The following is a 16,600-nucleotide window of genomic DNA, read 5'->3' as shown; positions in this document are numbered from 1 at the left end:
TATAAATAAACATTGACGTCTTCCATTAAATTTACGAAATATTGAACATTTTTTTAATTTCGTCATGACAATTTTGGAATTTAAAACGTACTAAAGTTAAATGTTATGTTTTAAATCTTTCAACTATTTCCAATAATATGCTTATTTACTAAATGTATCATTAGCTGTAAATAAAACAAATAAAAAGAGAAGATTTCTGAGTAGGAATAGAGCCTAGCTTGGCACTTGCTCAGCTCTTAAGTAGTGTGTGTACTTCATCACGTGGAGCTGCAGTTTACAGCATTTCTGGATTTTCCTGGTATTCTTGGTAAACTCGAGTTTATCGTTGTGGGCACTTCTCTCAACAGTTCAGGTGGTGTTTACTTGTGCAAACCTTTTTTCGTTTACTTTATATGGTATTATTATTCCTCCTATACCTTCTTTATCTCGCACTCGCCGATGACTTGTTCGTATGTTGTTGTATGTTGTAGGTGACTAGAGCAGGCACCAACCATGTCACTGCATATAACATCGTGTCGGCACCCACCATGTTCAATAAAATTTAGTTTATATACAGGGTGTATATTATGTTTGGAAACACCCAAATATATCCTTTAATAATTTAAATATAAATTTGAAACCTCTTACAATCGTGATATAAGATTGGGCATCTACTTTTTGGAACAATGTTTTGTTATGTCACACCAACGGGGGACGTCCTGCCGAGGGTATCGTGAATATTCTTAATGGAAGCCTATACCTTGTGATACATAATTTTAAAGGTAATAGCTTACTGAATTGAATGCCCACAAACCGCATCTCAAAGGAATTTATTCTATCAGAAAATAGAGCATTTTTTAGTATTGAAAATTTACTGATGTTCAACAATGTAATTTTAACATGGTTCTTGCCACAAAATGTGTTACACTAATTTTGTTAGCATTTTTTAAATGTTCAATTAAAATAAAATAAACAATTTATTTTTAAGCTGGTTTCATTAGTACAAATTTGCCAGTTTTTATTACAATGAATAATAAAACTTATGAGTCACTTTCTCTGATTACTTATGAATCTGTAATTGGTGTTTTCCAGTCAGCAGGAAGGTTTAAAGAGACAAAGGTCACTAGCCTATGAGAAACATTATTGTGTTATTAATCATCTGGTCTACAGGTTTCAGTTTGTTGAGCATGGAGCTGTTCACTAGACAGGTCTAAGCTTGGGAATTACAAATGGACAAAGGTCATATCATTCCTGTCGAGTTAATCAGTGTCTCTGAAGCATTGCTGTCAACAAGTTATCTTAATTACAGTAGTTAGTTCAGTTTTTATTTGGCATTTTAATGGAATTGTCTGAAAGAGAACGAATTACTCTGTTGATGATGCGAGGATATGGCGATCGTCAAAGATCTTATCGGGAAGTTTGTAATTTGTTTTAATGACACATTCCCAGAAAGGAATCCCATAAGTGTTTCAACAATATCAAAAACTATTGAGCGTTTTGAAAATGACAGGGAGTTTACGTAATCGGCCAAAGTCGGGTAGGATACAATCTGCAACAGATGAAGAACATGCACTAGATGTTTTGCAAACATTTATTGAAGACCCACATACATCGCTCAGAAAAGCTGCACAGCAACATGATATGCACCCTATGTCTGTGAGTAAGATTTTGAAAATTTAATAAATACAAACCATTTAAAGTTCATTTAGTCCAACAGTTAAGTGAGGATGATTACGACAGAAGAGTTGAGTTTTGTGAACTTGTGATGCGCAAATGTGATGACAATAGAGATTTTCTGACCAACATACTATTTTCTGATGAGGCAAACTTTTTTCCTAAATGGCCAATGTTAACAGGCACAATTGCCGTTACTGGGCTAGTGAAAACTCACATTGAATTACTGAGTCCCATTCACAGCAACCACAAAAACTGAACGTATGGTGTGGAATTTTAGGTAACAAAAGTGTTGGACCCTTTTTCATCAATGGAAATTTAAATGCCGAACTTTACTATAATATGCTCCAAAATGAAATAATCCCCAGCTATTCAAATTGCATCAGGAGAATACTTTGATAATGTATGGTTTCAGCAGGATGGTGCTCCACCCCATTATGGGAGACAGGTAAGAGAGTATTGGATTTAAGGTTTCCTCATAAATGGATTGGCCGAAGAGGAGAAATCGAATGGCCTCCAAGATCTCCGGATTTGTCACCAATCGATTATTTCCTATGGGGGTCATTTAAAATCCAATGTTTATAGAAGAAAGCCTCATAATTTGGAAGACCTAAGAAACAGGATTATAGAGGAGATTGCTTTGATTACTGAAGAAATGTTAGGCAACTCTGTCGAATCATTTTTACACAAGATTGGCTCATTGTCAAACCGTAGAAGGAACACAGTTCGAACAATTGCTTTGACACCAAATGCAGGTAAAAACGTTTGTTGTAAGACTTTTCTAACAGCATACATTATTTTTTATTTGTAATAAGAAAATCAATAACATAAGTATTTCCATAATTGTACTGTAATAAAAACTGGCAAATTTGTGCTAATAGAACCAGCTTAAAATGAAATTTTTGTTTTATTTAATTGAACATTTAAAAAAATGCTTAAAAAATTAGTGTAAACACATTTTGTGGCAAGAACCATGTTAAAATTACATTGTTGAAACATCAGTAAATTTTCAATACTAAAAAATGCTCTATTTTCTGATAGAATAATTCCTTTGAGATGCGGTTTGTGGCATTCAATTCAGTAAGCTATTACCTTTAAAATTATGTATCACAAGGTATAGGCTTCCATTAAGAATATTCACGATACCCTCGGCAGGACGTCCCCGTTTGGGTGTGACATAACAAAACATTGTTCCAAAAAGTAGATGCCCAATCTCTATCACGATTGTAAGAGGTTTCAAATTTATATTTAAATTATTAAAGGATATATTTGGGTGTTTCCAGACATAATATACACCCTGTATATAAACTCAATTTTATTGGTGCCTGGTGGGTGCAGGCACGATGTTATATGCAGTGCCATGGTTGGTGCCTGCTCTAGTCACCTACAACCTTCATGCTTCAGTTTCTGACTTTACTCTGTTCTGTTATTTACCATTATTTTTATTTTGTTATTATTATTTATTCTGTTATATGTAAATTAACTTGTTCTGTTATGTACCATTCATTTTTAATTCTAAGTTTTTTGACACCTGAAGAAAAGAATACCTTCCAATTTTCGAAGGGTAAATGTTTGAATCATTAACGATTGCAGAACAAAACCTGTTATCCTGTCAGTTTTGTTTTCAATCTATGTGACTTTCTTTTTATGTATCCATTTGGTCTGCATTCACGATGCTGTTTATAACTTGGATATTCTACATTTATACGTGTTTAAATTTAATTTGTATAATTTAAATGTCCCTACATTTTAGTATGTTGGGATTAAAACCCGTAACAAACTTAGACATTGAGAACACTGAGTGCTTTGACACGTTAATATCTTTACACGATGGAGAGGTAATAATCTTAATATTAACCTTGAGATAGTATATTCAGTCAATCTTTGTAACTATTTTCTTTTGGCCGTGACATCACCAAGAGTAGATTATTGCATAAAATATATTTTCAGCCTTAATAGATTTTCAGTGTTCATTAAAGGCAAAACTTTTTGACACTTTTGTATTATTCCAGGATCCAATTTCCATATTATAAGCACACAATCTTATTTTTGTAATGGATACAAGAATGTATCTTAAGTAAGAAATCGACCACCAACCACACTTGTATTGGTCGGTATTCAAATGAGAGTACAAAATATGAAATGATATAATCATCAATTTTCTCATATCATATTTTCTTCTTTTAGAATACTTAAAAACTCTCTTTAGACACGTAAATAAACGTGAATTAGTGTCAGCTAATGATAAACAGAATCTTAGAGAGTTGTATTTCAGTTTCCGTATCAAGTTGTCTGACAGTTCTGTTACTCTTATTTATGTTTGTATCAAGCTAGAAAAAAAATGTAGTTTGAGAGAAAATTGTCGTTTCATGTTTATTACCCCTTTTATACCCTTCTATTTTAACTTCCAACAAAGCAATCGTGTCTGACGATAGATTTTTTTATTTGGGCAAAATTTCTTTGTTGATTTTACACTTTGTGTGCTTATACACTGATAACTGGCTCTCCGCTTCTAGACAATAATGCTCTCAGTTTGCTGTCCATCTAGTTTCAGAAGGCGGCTTTTAAAACGTTAACCTATATACATTTACACATGGTTAAGATAAGAAAAACTCATCTTAAAAGCAAAAGCAAACTCATCTTAAAATTTATATTTTTAAAAACATCAACAGAGTAGAATAACAACGCATTATTACTTTTCATGTTACAGAGAAAACAATGAAGCTGAGTCCATTGTTTCAACTTCTTTATAAATATATCGGCAAACCACTACCAGGAGGGGGTCTTTCAAATGATGGAGAGAGAAAGAGCAGAGGTAAGGTAATCTCCAGTTAACTGGCCCACAAATCACACTTAAACTAAGGGCGATGCTACTGCATTAACAGGGTCAATGTATCATCTAAAATGCGTTGCCATAAACGTATAGTTATTTATACTTGTAGCTTGTATTTATACCCCTTCAAGTGCGATTATAATTTTGTAGTATTTGTGCCTACCATCTTTAAAGCAATAAAAACCTAACTTGGCTATGAGTGGAAAAAGTAATTTGTTTTTATGTTGTTTTATGTTAAAACTGTTTCGTTACTAAATATGTTTTTTTTTTTTCAAAACGTTCTTATTGTGTACCTGTAGCCGTTATGTCGTGAACGCCACTGTGATTACCTCACACACTTTTAACTTCAACAATCGTCACTCGATTTAATCTATAATCCCAACTTAGTTTTGTCCAATATATATTTTTTTATCCTTTGCGGTTATACCAAACCGTCTAATGTATCTAATTTTAAATAAGAGCTACATTGCTGTGGCATTTACTGTGGTACATTACATAATATGTAGGAGTAAATTGTTTTTTTCTTGGTAAAAACTTTTAAATGCCCTCTCCAGCATTTGTACTTTAGTAAAAATTTACTGAAAATTTTACTAAATTCGAATAAACTTATATATATGATATAGCCATCAAAAACTGTGGTACTGATTTCGCACTTCAATAATTATAAAATTCGTAAAAACTCTTAGCTAGAAAATCTGTAAAATCTTCTTAGTTAATTGACAACAAAAAAATATCACCTAACACACACCATTATGATCTATGTAGCAAAAAATATATAAATCAATTATTTACTCACTCTTTTTTGATGAATGTTTTTATCCACTTTATTATGTTGTATTCATTCATAAACCAATCTCCGAGCTAATTTCAGTATTTTGTAGCTAGATCCTCAATGTGAAAATTTAATTTCCATGTACTGTGTATTGGATAGCTGTTCAAAAGCTATCAACTATTCTGTTGCATATAGCAGCAACATAAACATTCATTGTTTTGTTTTATTTTCAAGATGTCATTATGTCTGAGTTGGACGAAATATTATTATTGTACTTTAACTGGATATTAGATGTTGATTGCCGTTTTTCTTTTGTTCACTTTTAAATATCTATTATATCTTTTTGGCATATTGGTTGCATATATTGGACCTAATAGTTGGAACATACAATTAACTAGCTCAGTTCACTTAGACTCACATTACACTTTGTGGGCTTACTTTACCTATTAACTGCGGATTTTCAATACTAACATGTGTAATCAATATGCACATTATTTATTTCACACAACGTAATAAACCGTTCAAAACTGATGAAAAATCATTATTTTTTTGTTATTCATATCTATAACGAACAAAAGGTGTATCTTAGTTGGATAGTTAAAACATATGGTCAAACTAGTAGGCTAGTTACACATGATGTGCAAAGTAGTATGCTAAATAAAACTACTGAGCAAAGTAGGAAAAGTCTAGATACTCACTGACCACGTGCATGTAGCCTGAGACCACCTCGGTGTGGAAGTGTGGGGCGTCGCTGGATACCTCACAGCGGTACTTGCCGGACAAGAACTTCTGCACATCCCGTAACACCACCATCTCCGCTCCGGAGGCCACCACCTGTCAATATGCAAACTTCAGTCTCCTTTACTCGCTTTAGATGTATTCTTAATCTGTATATTTATTCATATCTATAATAAACAAAATCGGAAAGGAAGAAAGATGCTACTTTTGCGTAATTTCTAAGGATGTCAATGATTCTTTGTCTATAACTGTCTATGTTAACTTTGATTGATATGCAAAGTATGTGGATGAACGCTCGAAAGATAATTGTTTTTGTATTCATTAAACCTTGGAATTGAACCCTCCCAACGTTCGGTAGTATAAGCGTGCCATAAGAAACTGCAGACACTCAACTTCTAAACGTTGACAATAAAATGGCTAAACCGATCAATGTGGACATCCACGTAAAAGTTTGTTATCACTGAGACAAGAATGTTAGCAAACATATACTTCACTTGACCTGTAAGGTTTTCTGCGGCAATTGAAACTATATTCCTGATGTATTAAAATGTGGACTTGAGGCCACCTCATGTAGAGATGTGCATCCAACTTGAGAAGAGATACAGGCCACTATCTCAGTCGTGTCATTTTGAAGAGAGCTCTGTTCCAGCCTCTACCAGCCGAAAAAAAGCATAGAAACGTTATCTGGCTTATCAAAACCTACCTTACCTCTGGGGTTTTAACACTAATGTGAAGTGATAGTCAGCAATAGAGAAGGAAGATGAAGAGCTTTATACTTACATACTTTATTGCTTATTTACCACTTCATATCGTGCACATTCGTGAGGTAAATGCATAAAGTGCTGTACCTAATATTAAACAGTAATCACATATTTTTCTTTAAAAAACAAGAAAACTGACAGAAGAGTTACAGAATATTTCAAATATTTCTTTGCCGAACAATGTTCGAGAGCCACTCAACGAAATCCTTGACACTCTTCAAACTTCTTTGCTTTCTCTTAGAAATATTATATCACTAGTTAACTCATTGTGGTTGCTGTTTATATTTTAGAACAATTTCATCTAACTCTTTGTTTGAAGGTTATTTTTGACGATGGAAGGATTTTGAAGGAACCAGGATTTTTTCCGGACATTTGCCATCGTTCAGTGAAACAATAAATCAGTAACACTACGTTTCGAGATCTGCAATCTGATCTCTTCTTCAGGTAAAGAACTAACCTAATACATAATATTACAAACTAGGTTAAAATAAACAAATCTTACCAAAGCGTTGTGGCACGCCTAAGTCAGGAATCACAACCTACATGTTGTTGTCAACTTCACTAACACTAAAGACATGCACTTAATACAAAAACTATACAAAACACTAATCATTAAAAGTAAACTACGGAAACAGGTCACAATGCGTCTTCACTCGTCTACTGACCACCTACGACTGACCAGAGGGACTAGCCAATGGCAATCGTGACGGCTGGCTAGAACAAGATGGCGGAAATACAAGGGAAGGGGAACAGGAATGGGCCCTTTCGTTATTATTGGTTTATGCGAGATGAACTTCTTAAAACCATATTGTGACTCCGCGTTGGTTTATGACAAATATCTGATCCGTTTGATACTTTTGGTTTTCTCTTAGTTCATTCTTTAGAATTGGCAACCAAAGCGGCCTAATCTCGACTGATGGTTGACTGATTGGTTGGTCTGCCAATTTAATGCATGTTGCCTCAATTAATTTCCTTTTGAAGAAATGTGGTTCCCGATGAATTATGTTCATCCCAATTCATATGATGGTCTTCGGACCAACAATGGTGTGCAATTTTTGACTTCTCTGCTAGACCCTTTCTCGTGTTTTCTTTGTGCTCTTTTATCCTTACGTTTAGTGGTCTTTTTTGTCTCGCCTATGTATTCCCTATTGCAACTACATTTTATACTGTAAACACAGTTTTTGGAATCCTGTGTGCCATTTTTTGGTTTTGTTTTTACGAGACTTTGTCTAAGAGTGTTGTGTGTTTTAAACGCGGTTCTAATGTTGTACTTTCTACCTACTCTTCTAATTTTCTCCGATAATCCCGGCACATAAGGGATTGACATAAACGCAAATTTATCACAATTCTGTTTTTCTGACTCACGAATGATTCTTCTGGTTCTTTTGCACTTATTTATTACTAATTGAGGGTATCCATTGCTTCTGAGATCCGATTCAACTTTCTTAAATTCTTCTTTTAATCCATCTTTATCTGAGCACAAGCTCTTTGCTCTATCAAACAACGAGTAGGCTATTCCTTCTTTGACAGATTTTTGATGGTTGGATTGATAATTTAAATATTTTCCTGTGTGTGTTATCTTTCGAAAAACAGTTGTCTTAAGGACATCCCTATCTCTTAATAAACACACATCCAAAAAGGGAAGCTTGTTTTGGACTTACACTTCCATTGTGAGGCGGATGGAAGGAGAAATAATATTAATGTGATTCAAAAAATTATTTAATTCAATGTCTCCATGAGAAAAAATAACAAAGGTATCATCCAGATACCTCCACCAAATCTTCGGGTTCAACTGAGCCACAGCTTTTCGCTCAAATTCCTCCATAAAGATATTGGCGAAAATAGAAGACAGTGGAGAACCCATTGCCATTCCCTCATCTTGACGGTAAATTTTACCCTCTAACTCAAAATAATTGCATTGAGTGCATAGTTCTAACAGTTCCATAATTACTGGCACGGGAAGTTTAGTTCTATCCTTTAATGTTTGGTCTTCTTTGAGACGTGATTTAATAATTCCGAGAGTTTCTGGAACTGGTACATTTGTAAATAGACTTTCGACATCAAAACTTACCAGTTTGTCAGTTTCAGTCAACTTTAGGGATTTTGACTTCTCTACAAAATCCCTGGAATTTTTTATGAAAGAGTCAGTTTTACCTACCAATGGCGTTAAGATGCCCAAGAGGACTTTAGACAATTCCCTGCAAGGTGAATCACGAGAACTAATGATGGGCCGGAGAGGGATGGTAGGTTTGTGGATTTTGGGAAGGCCATACATTTGGGGGATTTTGGAGTGGTGAGGAGTTAATTTAGATCTAAATTTATCTGAAAAAAATTCTTTGTTTTCTTAAGGTGTTTGCTACTTTGCGTTCAAATGAATCAGTCGGGTCTTTATTTAAAACTGTATATTTGCCAGTATTTAAAGTTTCCGCAATCTTTTCTTTATACGCTACTGAGTCAAGTACAACAGTAGCGTTGCCTTTGTCGGCTGGTAAGATTTTGACCGTGTCGTCTTTCCCAAGGACCGACATGGCCTTTTTCTCCTCTATTGTCAAATTGGGTTTTGTGGGAGGAATTTTTCTGAGTAAAAGACTGGCCTCACAACGAAACCGGTCACCCTGTTCCTCAGATAACTGTGAAACAGCCGACTCGATTCCAGTTACGAACTCCAGTGCCTTTACCGATTTTTGTACGACAGAAAAGTTTAAACCCTTGGATAGAACTGATATTTCCGCTTCATTGAGGATTTTTGAAGAGAGGTTGATTACATTTTTATTATTTGCATCCGTATTCACCTTGCCATCTTTAGGCAAATCACATTTCTTGGGCCTAATTTTTTTCAAGTTTGGAGATTTTCTTTTTCTTATCTGTTTCAGAAACTTTTTTACATCTATTTTGGATGCTTTCGAGAATGTTGTTGAATTCTGTACCGATCAGTGTTTTTAATTCAGTTTTTTTACACTCAATACTATTTTGGAGGAGGCATCTTTCACGATGATGATATGCAATTATTTCTTTAAGTAAAGATTTAGAAGCAAAAGACAAAATTTTGTCGGCTTGCAGATATCGAAACGTAGTGTTTCTGATTTATTGTTTCACTGAACGATGGCAAATGTCCGGAAAAAATCCTGTTTCCTTCATCTAACTAATAGCTTAGTAATATTTACTACTTACATTTGGAAAATTAAATAATTGTTTTCATTTATCTGTAACCTAGTTTTATGCATTAAGTAATAATAATACATTTATAAAGTACATGACTTTAAATTGATTATGTAAAACAAATGAGAATTTAATGCAAATGAAGTATATATTTCAGATAATTACAGAACTGTAGATAGTAATTAAACAGGGAGGTTGACAGGTTATCTCTTGGTGACGTACTGTACTGGTGGTTAATTTGGACAATAGTTCCTGTTGTTAGACTGTATAGTGGGCTACTGCAACTGTCACCTAACTGTACCACTATTTACAGCAGCTGTTGATGTGTCCTCTAAAACTATAAATATAAACTTCACCAGTTTTTGGTCACAATATCATATGAAATGCATATGAAGACGATCAAATACGAGTAGTTTTTTAATAGAAATTTCTGTAGTCAATCCTGGTGAATTTAGTTTAGGAGTAAAATTCTCGGAAAAATGAATATTTGTATTTGGAACATGTTAAAAATGGAGGATATTTTTCAGAACACATATCTCTCTCTCTCTCTCTCTCTCTCTCCCTCTCTCTTTCTATTTTTTTAATTAGATTTGATCAAAAAATTTTTTATTCTCAGTTGCTTGGTTAGCATTTAAATCAATATTGAATTCATAGACGGAAACAAATTATATCCATAACTTAATTATAGTAGGATTTTTTGTAATGACAGCGGGAATATTCATAAAGGCTTACTCAAAACAATATTCAAACTCACTTTTATTTGAGTCTCAGGAAAATTTCTTGTTATACATAAAAGACGAACAATGCTCTGATGAACAACAGTAACCTTTTACCTCTATCTACTCACTATTTAATAAGCTAACTGTTGAATATATATACCTAATTTATTTATTTATATACTCACAGAGCTTTTCTCATATTAATTGTATTTAATGTTAAGGCTTGACAGAATATGAACATTTGTACATCAAAATATATGTAGTAAGAAGAGTAAAATGTAGAATGTGTTTCGAGTTAGTATTCAGGCGATACTTTCGCCACTTTAAAAAAAAGTGAATAACATTGTTTTAAAAGACAAGCACAAATTTGAATAAATATTCAGTACATTTCCACATTTCCATCCATCAGTGAATCGGACATTTTTGACAATGGAGAGTAAATATTTGTCCGGATATCTAACATAACCACCACGCCAAAGCCCAGTGGGGCCACATAGGGGCAGATGACATGTTTGGCTGTCGCCCTCCAGTTGTGGTATCGACCCTGTGACGTCAGAGCTTGCCTGTCAATCTGTCACACGATCACTTTATTGTGTCGGGCTCATCGGCTTGCCAAACCTACACTTCACATCGCCACACACGCTAAGAGTTTTGAGACATTAAAATAAAACAGTTTTAAGCCGTATTTTTAAAGCTAAATTTGTTAATGTTTGAACATATCTAATAGCAATATATCTATCTACTAGTTTTTGAAGTACTAAAAGTACCAACCGTACATGATTAATTGCACTTGCCTGCAACAAAAAACAAGAAGCCTCTCTTGTTAACATTAGAGTAGAGTTAAAATTAGAAACTAGAAAATAGTGTGCTGTTCCAATTAAATAATTGAAATATTAAAAATAATAAAAATTTAAAAAAATATTATATTTTACTTTTTGAAATTTAAAATATTTTAATATATTCCTTTTCGAGCTTTTTACGGGTTTCCATGCATTTACATGCAACATAGAAGCATATACAGACCATTTTTCTTATCTGTCAGTCCGGTATGCGTTAGATATAGTGAACCTGGAAATGACACAATTACAACCAATGACTCTTTTCCAACAAAGTCACTACAGAAAATGAACTTACATCGACATTGATTCCAGGCAGTGCGAAAACTCTGGTGTGCGGGAGTTCCTTGAGGACGTACCTGAAGAACCCTTGTCGACCTTTGTACCACTTGACCGTGTAGAGTTGGTCTCCTTCCAAGTCGTAGAGGCAGAGTAGGGAGGCGGTAGAGCCCGTGGGGACGGCCACAGGCATGCGGAGGGTGACGTCTCTCAGACCTCCAGCACCTGGTAGATACAGATAGTTATAAGATTGTAATAGAAAATTGTAAACTTAAAAGTTGAATCTAAAATGACCATATGATGGATTTTAAATAGTTTTAGGTTATCTAGTACACAATAACAACACACAATTAACACAATAATGCTCAAGCAGATTTACCTACTAAATGGGTTCTCATAGAGAGGAAACAAAGACTTCAAATTTAGATAGAAAACTTATACTAATTCAATTTGTCCAATACTCAATAATTTTATACTTTCGTTGCATCATCTCCCAATATTGATAGTGAAATGTTAAAAATAGTCTCCCAACGTTGGTTATTTTTATTATACTCCAGTTTCTCCTCATCCAAGATAATGTAGAGTACGAAATAGGTCTATACGTTTAATTTTAGATTGAGGAGATGAGAAAGCTGCAGGATGATATTTTGTAACTCGTAGGTTAGGGTTGAGGTTAGGATTATATTACATTTTTATTCATATTTTCTATTTTTATTATTACATTTAAATATCTATCAGACTGCTTTACTTCTTTTAATAGCTTTAATACAAAGAAAATAGATAAAGAAAATGGTCAAGTATATCGCAGCAGTTTGTTTAATAAGTTTCTTCCATATATGTCCTAGTGTATTTCAACACCTTTCACGAAAGTATAATAAATAGTGACTAAATACCAATTTTAAAGTTCTTTTGGTAGAATCTTTTACTCCTTTTCAATTTTTCAATTCCTCACCTTAAACGTGAGAAGCAAATAAGTTATATTTATCTGTTTGGAATCTGTTACATTATCGATGTAAACGCTTTTATATTAAGTATTTTTAACTGCTTTTTTACATTTAAATTATAAACTTGTTAAGTAACTTTGATCTAAGTACATGTTGTCAATTAACAATAAAGATTTTTATTTTAAACTTCTTATTCTTCAGCGTTTCACAATGAACGATGTGGTATATTCCTATTTTCCTACAGATAAAAATGTCGTAATACCTAAACATTTACAAATTTAATTAGTTTTAAATCAACCACCAGGTGCAAATTTAATTTCTAAATAACCAACAATTATGAACTACTGTGTCCTGGAACCGGTATACGAGTAACGCTTAACGTAGCAATTTTTTATAAATATAAAGCTTACATTTAAGTACTACGTTCTCACCAGATCTCGTAAGATTTAAGAATACAAAATGCACTGATATTCTTTAAAATAGTATATTACGTTCTCTTCGACAAAGTTCGAATGTACCTCACCACGTGTCACGTGACAGGCTTCGCTGAGGTTTGATGCAAAATGCCATGACTATAGCTCATTTCATTATTGACAGATAGAACTATAGACAATCATACGTTTACCCTGGCAAACCAGAGAAACTGTCTCGGCCTGCTGATTGATAGGCTCCAACGACGCCTCCCTTGGCGTCCAATACCATGGTTGGACATGCAACATCATAGCATAGAACTATAATAGAAATGTAGCCTCGAAAAGTATTTCACATAAATATACAATAATAAACCTTTTAATACTTTTTATATATTTCATTTGCACAATATGCATTTCGAATTCAACGCATGTATCACCAGGTACTAGTAGGTTAAGGTAAATGAAGTAAATAAATAATTGAAACAAAATTGTCATATGCTTTTAAGTACCTTGGGGACTATATTTTAGTAATTAATTTTATATAGGATTATTGTTTATTATTATAGTTTATTATTACTTAATACAATAAATCTATTCTGTAACAAATAAATAAAAATTATAATTATTAAATCTTAAAACCAAACTCACAGTCTAGACGCTGCATTTATTGTGGGAATAACAGTTTAGAGTCAAAAGTCAAAGAAACACATGTCTGCCACAAGCGCTAAGTTAAATAGCATAGCGCAAAACATTTAATTTTTGCTTTCCTTCTAATTTATTGCAGTTATTGAAAAATATATAACACATTTAAATCGATTAGAAACTTTTATACAGTATGATTTCATTAAACCAAAGATTTCATAGCATGTTCATTTACTAAATAATTAATATATCTACTATTCATTACAGGTATATTTTTTCAAAACAACCTAAGTACAGAGTAAGTACCATGAATAAACGAGGTAAAGATTTAAATTATAAAATTGTCCTCTGAGATATTTAAAAATCTCTGATAAATTTTGTAAAACATAACTTTCCCTAGTACTTGAATTTCTCTTGAGCTGTGATAACGTGAAGTAATAAGTTTTTGCAATGCATATTAAATACCGAAAGTCATTCATTTATTCTTCTTCTTTGAGTTATGGCTATGGATGATAATGTAATATTCCGAGGCAACAGTACAGCCTAATGACAATTATAATAGTCCAAAGTCTACCAGAGAACAATGGACCAAATTATATTTCTGCGGCACCATTCTGTGCACAAAAGCCATAAGAGACAAGATGTCGGTCTTTCTTTGTAATGGTCCACTGTCTCTATTCTATTGTTCTTTATAATGAATGTTCTTTTAACATTATACTCCAAGTTAAATGCACATTTGAGAGTTCTTTAGCCATTGTAATATTAGTAGCAGGAAATAATAAATAATAATTACAATAATATATTTATTTCCTCAAACAAGTATTACAAGAGTTACATAAAAATTACAGCAGTACAAACTTAACCAAATCTAAATACCAGGTCAGACCAGGGTAATGCTGGTATATTGATAAAATTATATAACATATTAAATATTACATGATAAAAACATATAAAAAAGCTTGTAAGAGAAGATAAAGGTAACCTTCGAAGTCAGCCTGTGTGGAGGGAAAAATAAAATAAATAAAATAGGCTTATACAGTAACACAATTATAAAACAATGTAATGAAAAAAAATAACACTCCCAAACTTTAAACAAGTATATTGAAATTTATATTGTGTTAATTATTATTTCGATTGTTATTAACAAAAAGCTACTAAGCCTCCATAGTAATTATCATGAAACATTGAATACACTCAACATTTAAGAACAAAATACACGTAAGAATACATTGCAAGGCTTAAACATTTCATAGCATGTTTATTTTATAACTAATCATTCAATAAATATTCTACACTGTCCTTAGAAAGTTAATTTAATACATAAAAGTAAACACTAACAACAATGTTTCATTAAAATAAAAAACAGAATTGGTTATGTTTAACACTTGTTTTTGTATTTATAAAAAACTTGCTAATTAAAAAAATGTTAAAAATATTTTTGGAAAAAATGATATTTTACAATACACTTTTTTAAGTGGATTTTAAAAGTAGCTTCAGTTTACCTTCCTCTTAGTGCATCGAGTAGAACTTGACGCTGTCACAGATACGACTCCTGGAATTGGAGTTAAAAGTCCAATAAAGTCGATGACGAGGAAGCTCTAAATAAACTGTTTACATAGTTTCGACGTGTAAAGTGTCTAAATGTAAACACCTCGATGCATTATGTAGTGTAATCTAGGTGAAGATATATTTCCAATTTTTTCATCAGGTTTACAACTTAGTGCACTACAATGTTTTAGACACGATCCTCCGCTGGTGTGCTACCAAGTATTTTATAAAAAAGGTAGCGTGGGTGGGAAGGGTTGATTCAATGTGAATTATAAGTTTAGCTCCAGTTAACCTCTGAGTGCACCGTCTGTAGTCTGAGCGAACATGACTCTAGACTTCAGGAGTCAAGCCTGTGAGAGCGTATTGTATAAAGAAAATATTGAATATTGAAAATAATGACTTGTGACTAATGTTAGAAAACTAAAAATGGTATTTACTCGTGAGTGGTTCAAATTTTAAATTTCAAATTATTTTACTAACTTAATATGTTTAACACATTACTGCAATATTAAAAAAGCCACTAAAATGCAGGAAAATTATAGCCCACTAAAGTGTAAGCATTCAAAAGCAGAAAACGAAATGGATTTCACTGCCTTTACGAAAGCATAAAACAAAACAAAAAAATTCAATAATAAAACCGGATATTATACCTGGTGATTTCAATGGCGCTAAACCTTCAGTAAGGATTTGAATGTGTGAATTCGTTTAAAATGAAAATCTCATTATTTCTTTGCTACAGTTTCTGTAATGAATGTGTGCAACTGGAAACATTTTTAATAAATTGAAACGTTTCAATGAGTGCATTATAACAATGGTAAGAAAGAAGCAATTCAGGCTTTGTGTCTGCATTATGCCCAACAATGCAATTAATTACATTTATACGATTAATAAAGCAGTACAGGGTATTTTAATAGCAAAATTGTATTTTATTTGGTACTTTTTACTCAAACAGTATGATTACGGATAATATTAATTTTTATTGCATTCCCTTTTTCAACAAAACATTTATAAATTTATATTTTCTTGATAACAAAAACTGTTTTAATACCTTACTTTTATATTATACCTTAATTTTTATTGATATTTAGATTGTTAAATTATCATTTTACAGTATATAATAAAACAATTTAAATATGCCAATCTAATAAGCATTATTTAATGCTCATATATAGGTTTATAATGACAAAATAGTTGTCGTGTTATGTAGCATAAGCTGTAAGTATTTGTGATAAAATAAAATGCCAAACAATGCGAAATATAAAAATAAAGCATATTTTAGAGATATAAACACAGCACTTTAAGG

The 16,600-nt window shown here is 32.6% G+C and overlaps 1 protein-coding gene across 1 annotated transcript in view; it reads right to left on the bottom strand.

Moving 5' to 3' along the window:
* The window catches only part of LOC124363676, a 40,773-nt gene extending 27,377 nt beyond the window's left edge, over positions 1-13,396 (bottom strand). The window contains exons 1-3 of the mRNA XM_046818935.1: positions 13,330-13,396; positions 11,770-11,975; positions 5,957-6,092 (exon numbers count right to left, since the gene is read on the bottom strand). Of these exons, the coding sequence (XP_046674891.1) occupies positions 5,957-6,092; positions 11,770-11,975; positions 13,330-13,396 (409 nt within the window). The remainder of the gene's footprint in view (positions 1-5,956; positions 6,093-11,769; positions 11,976-13,329) is intronic.
* Positions 13,397-16,600: the final 3,204 nt, after the last annotated feature.

Source organism: Homalodisca vitripennis, chromosome 5, assembly GCF_021130785.1.
Source record: "Homalodisca vitripennis isolate AUS2020 chromosome 5, UT_GWSS_2.1, whole genome shotgun sequence".
NCBI classification, from domain to species: Eukaryota; Metazoa; Arthropoda; class Insecta; order Hemiptera; family Cicadellidae; genus Homalodisca; species Homalodisca vitripennis.
Note: the sequence above shows the minus strand (reverse complement) of the source record. Positions and strands in the feature narration are given on the sequence as shown.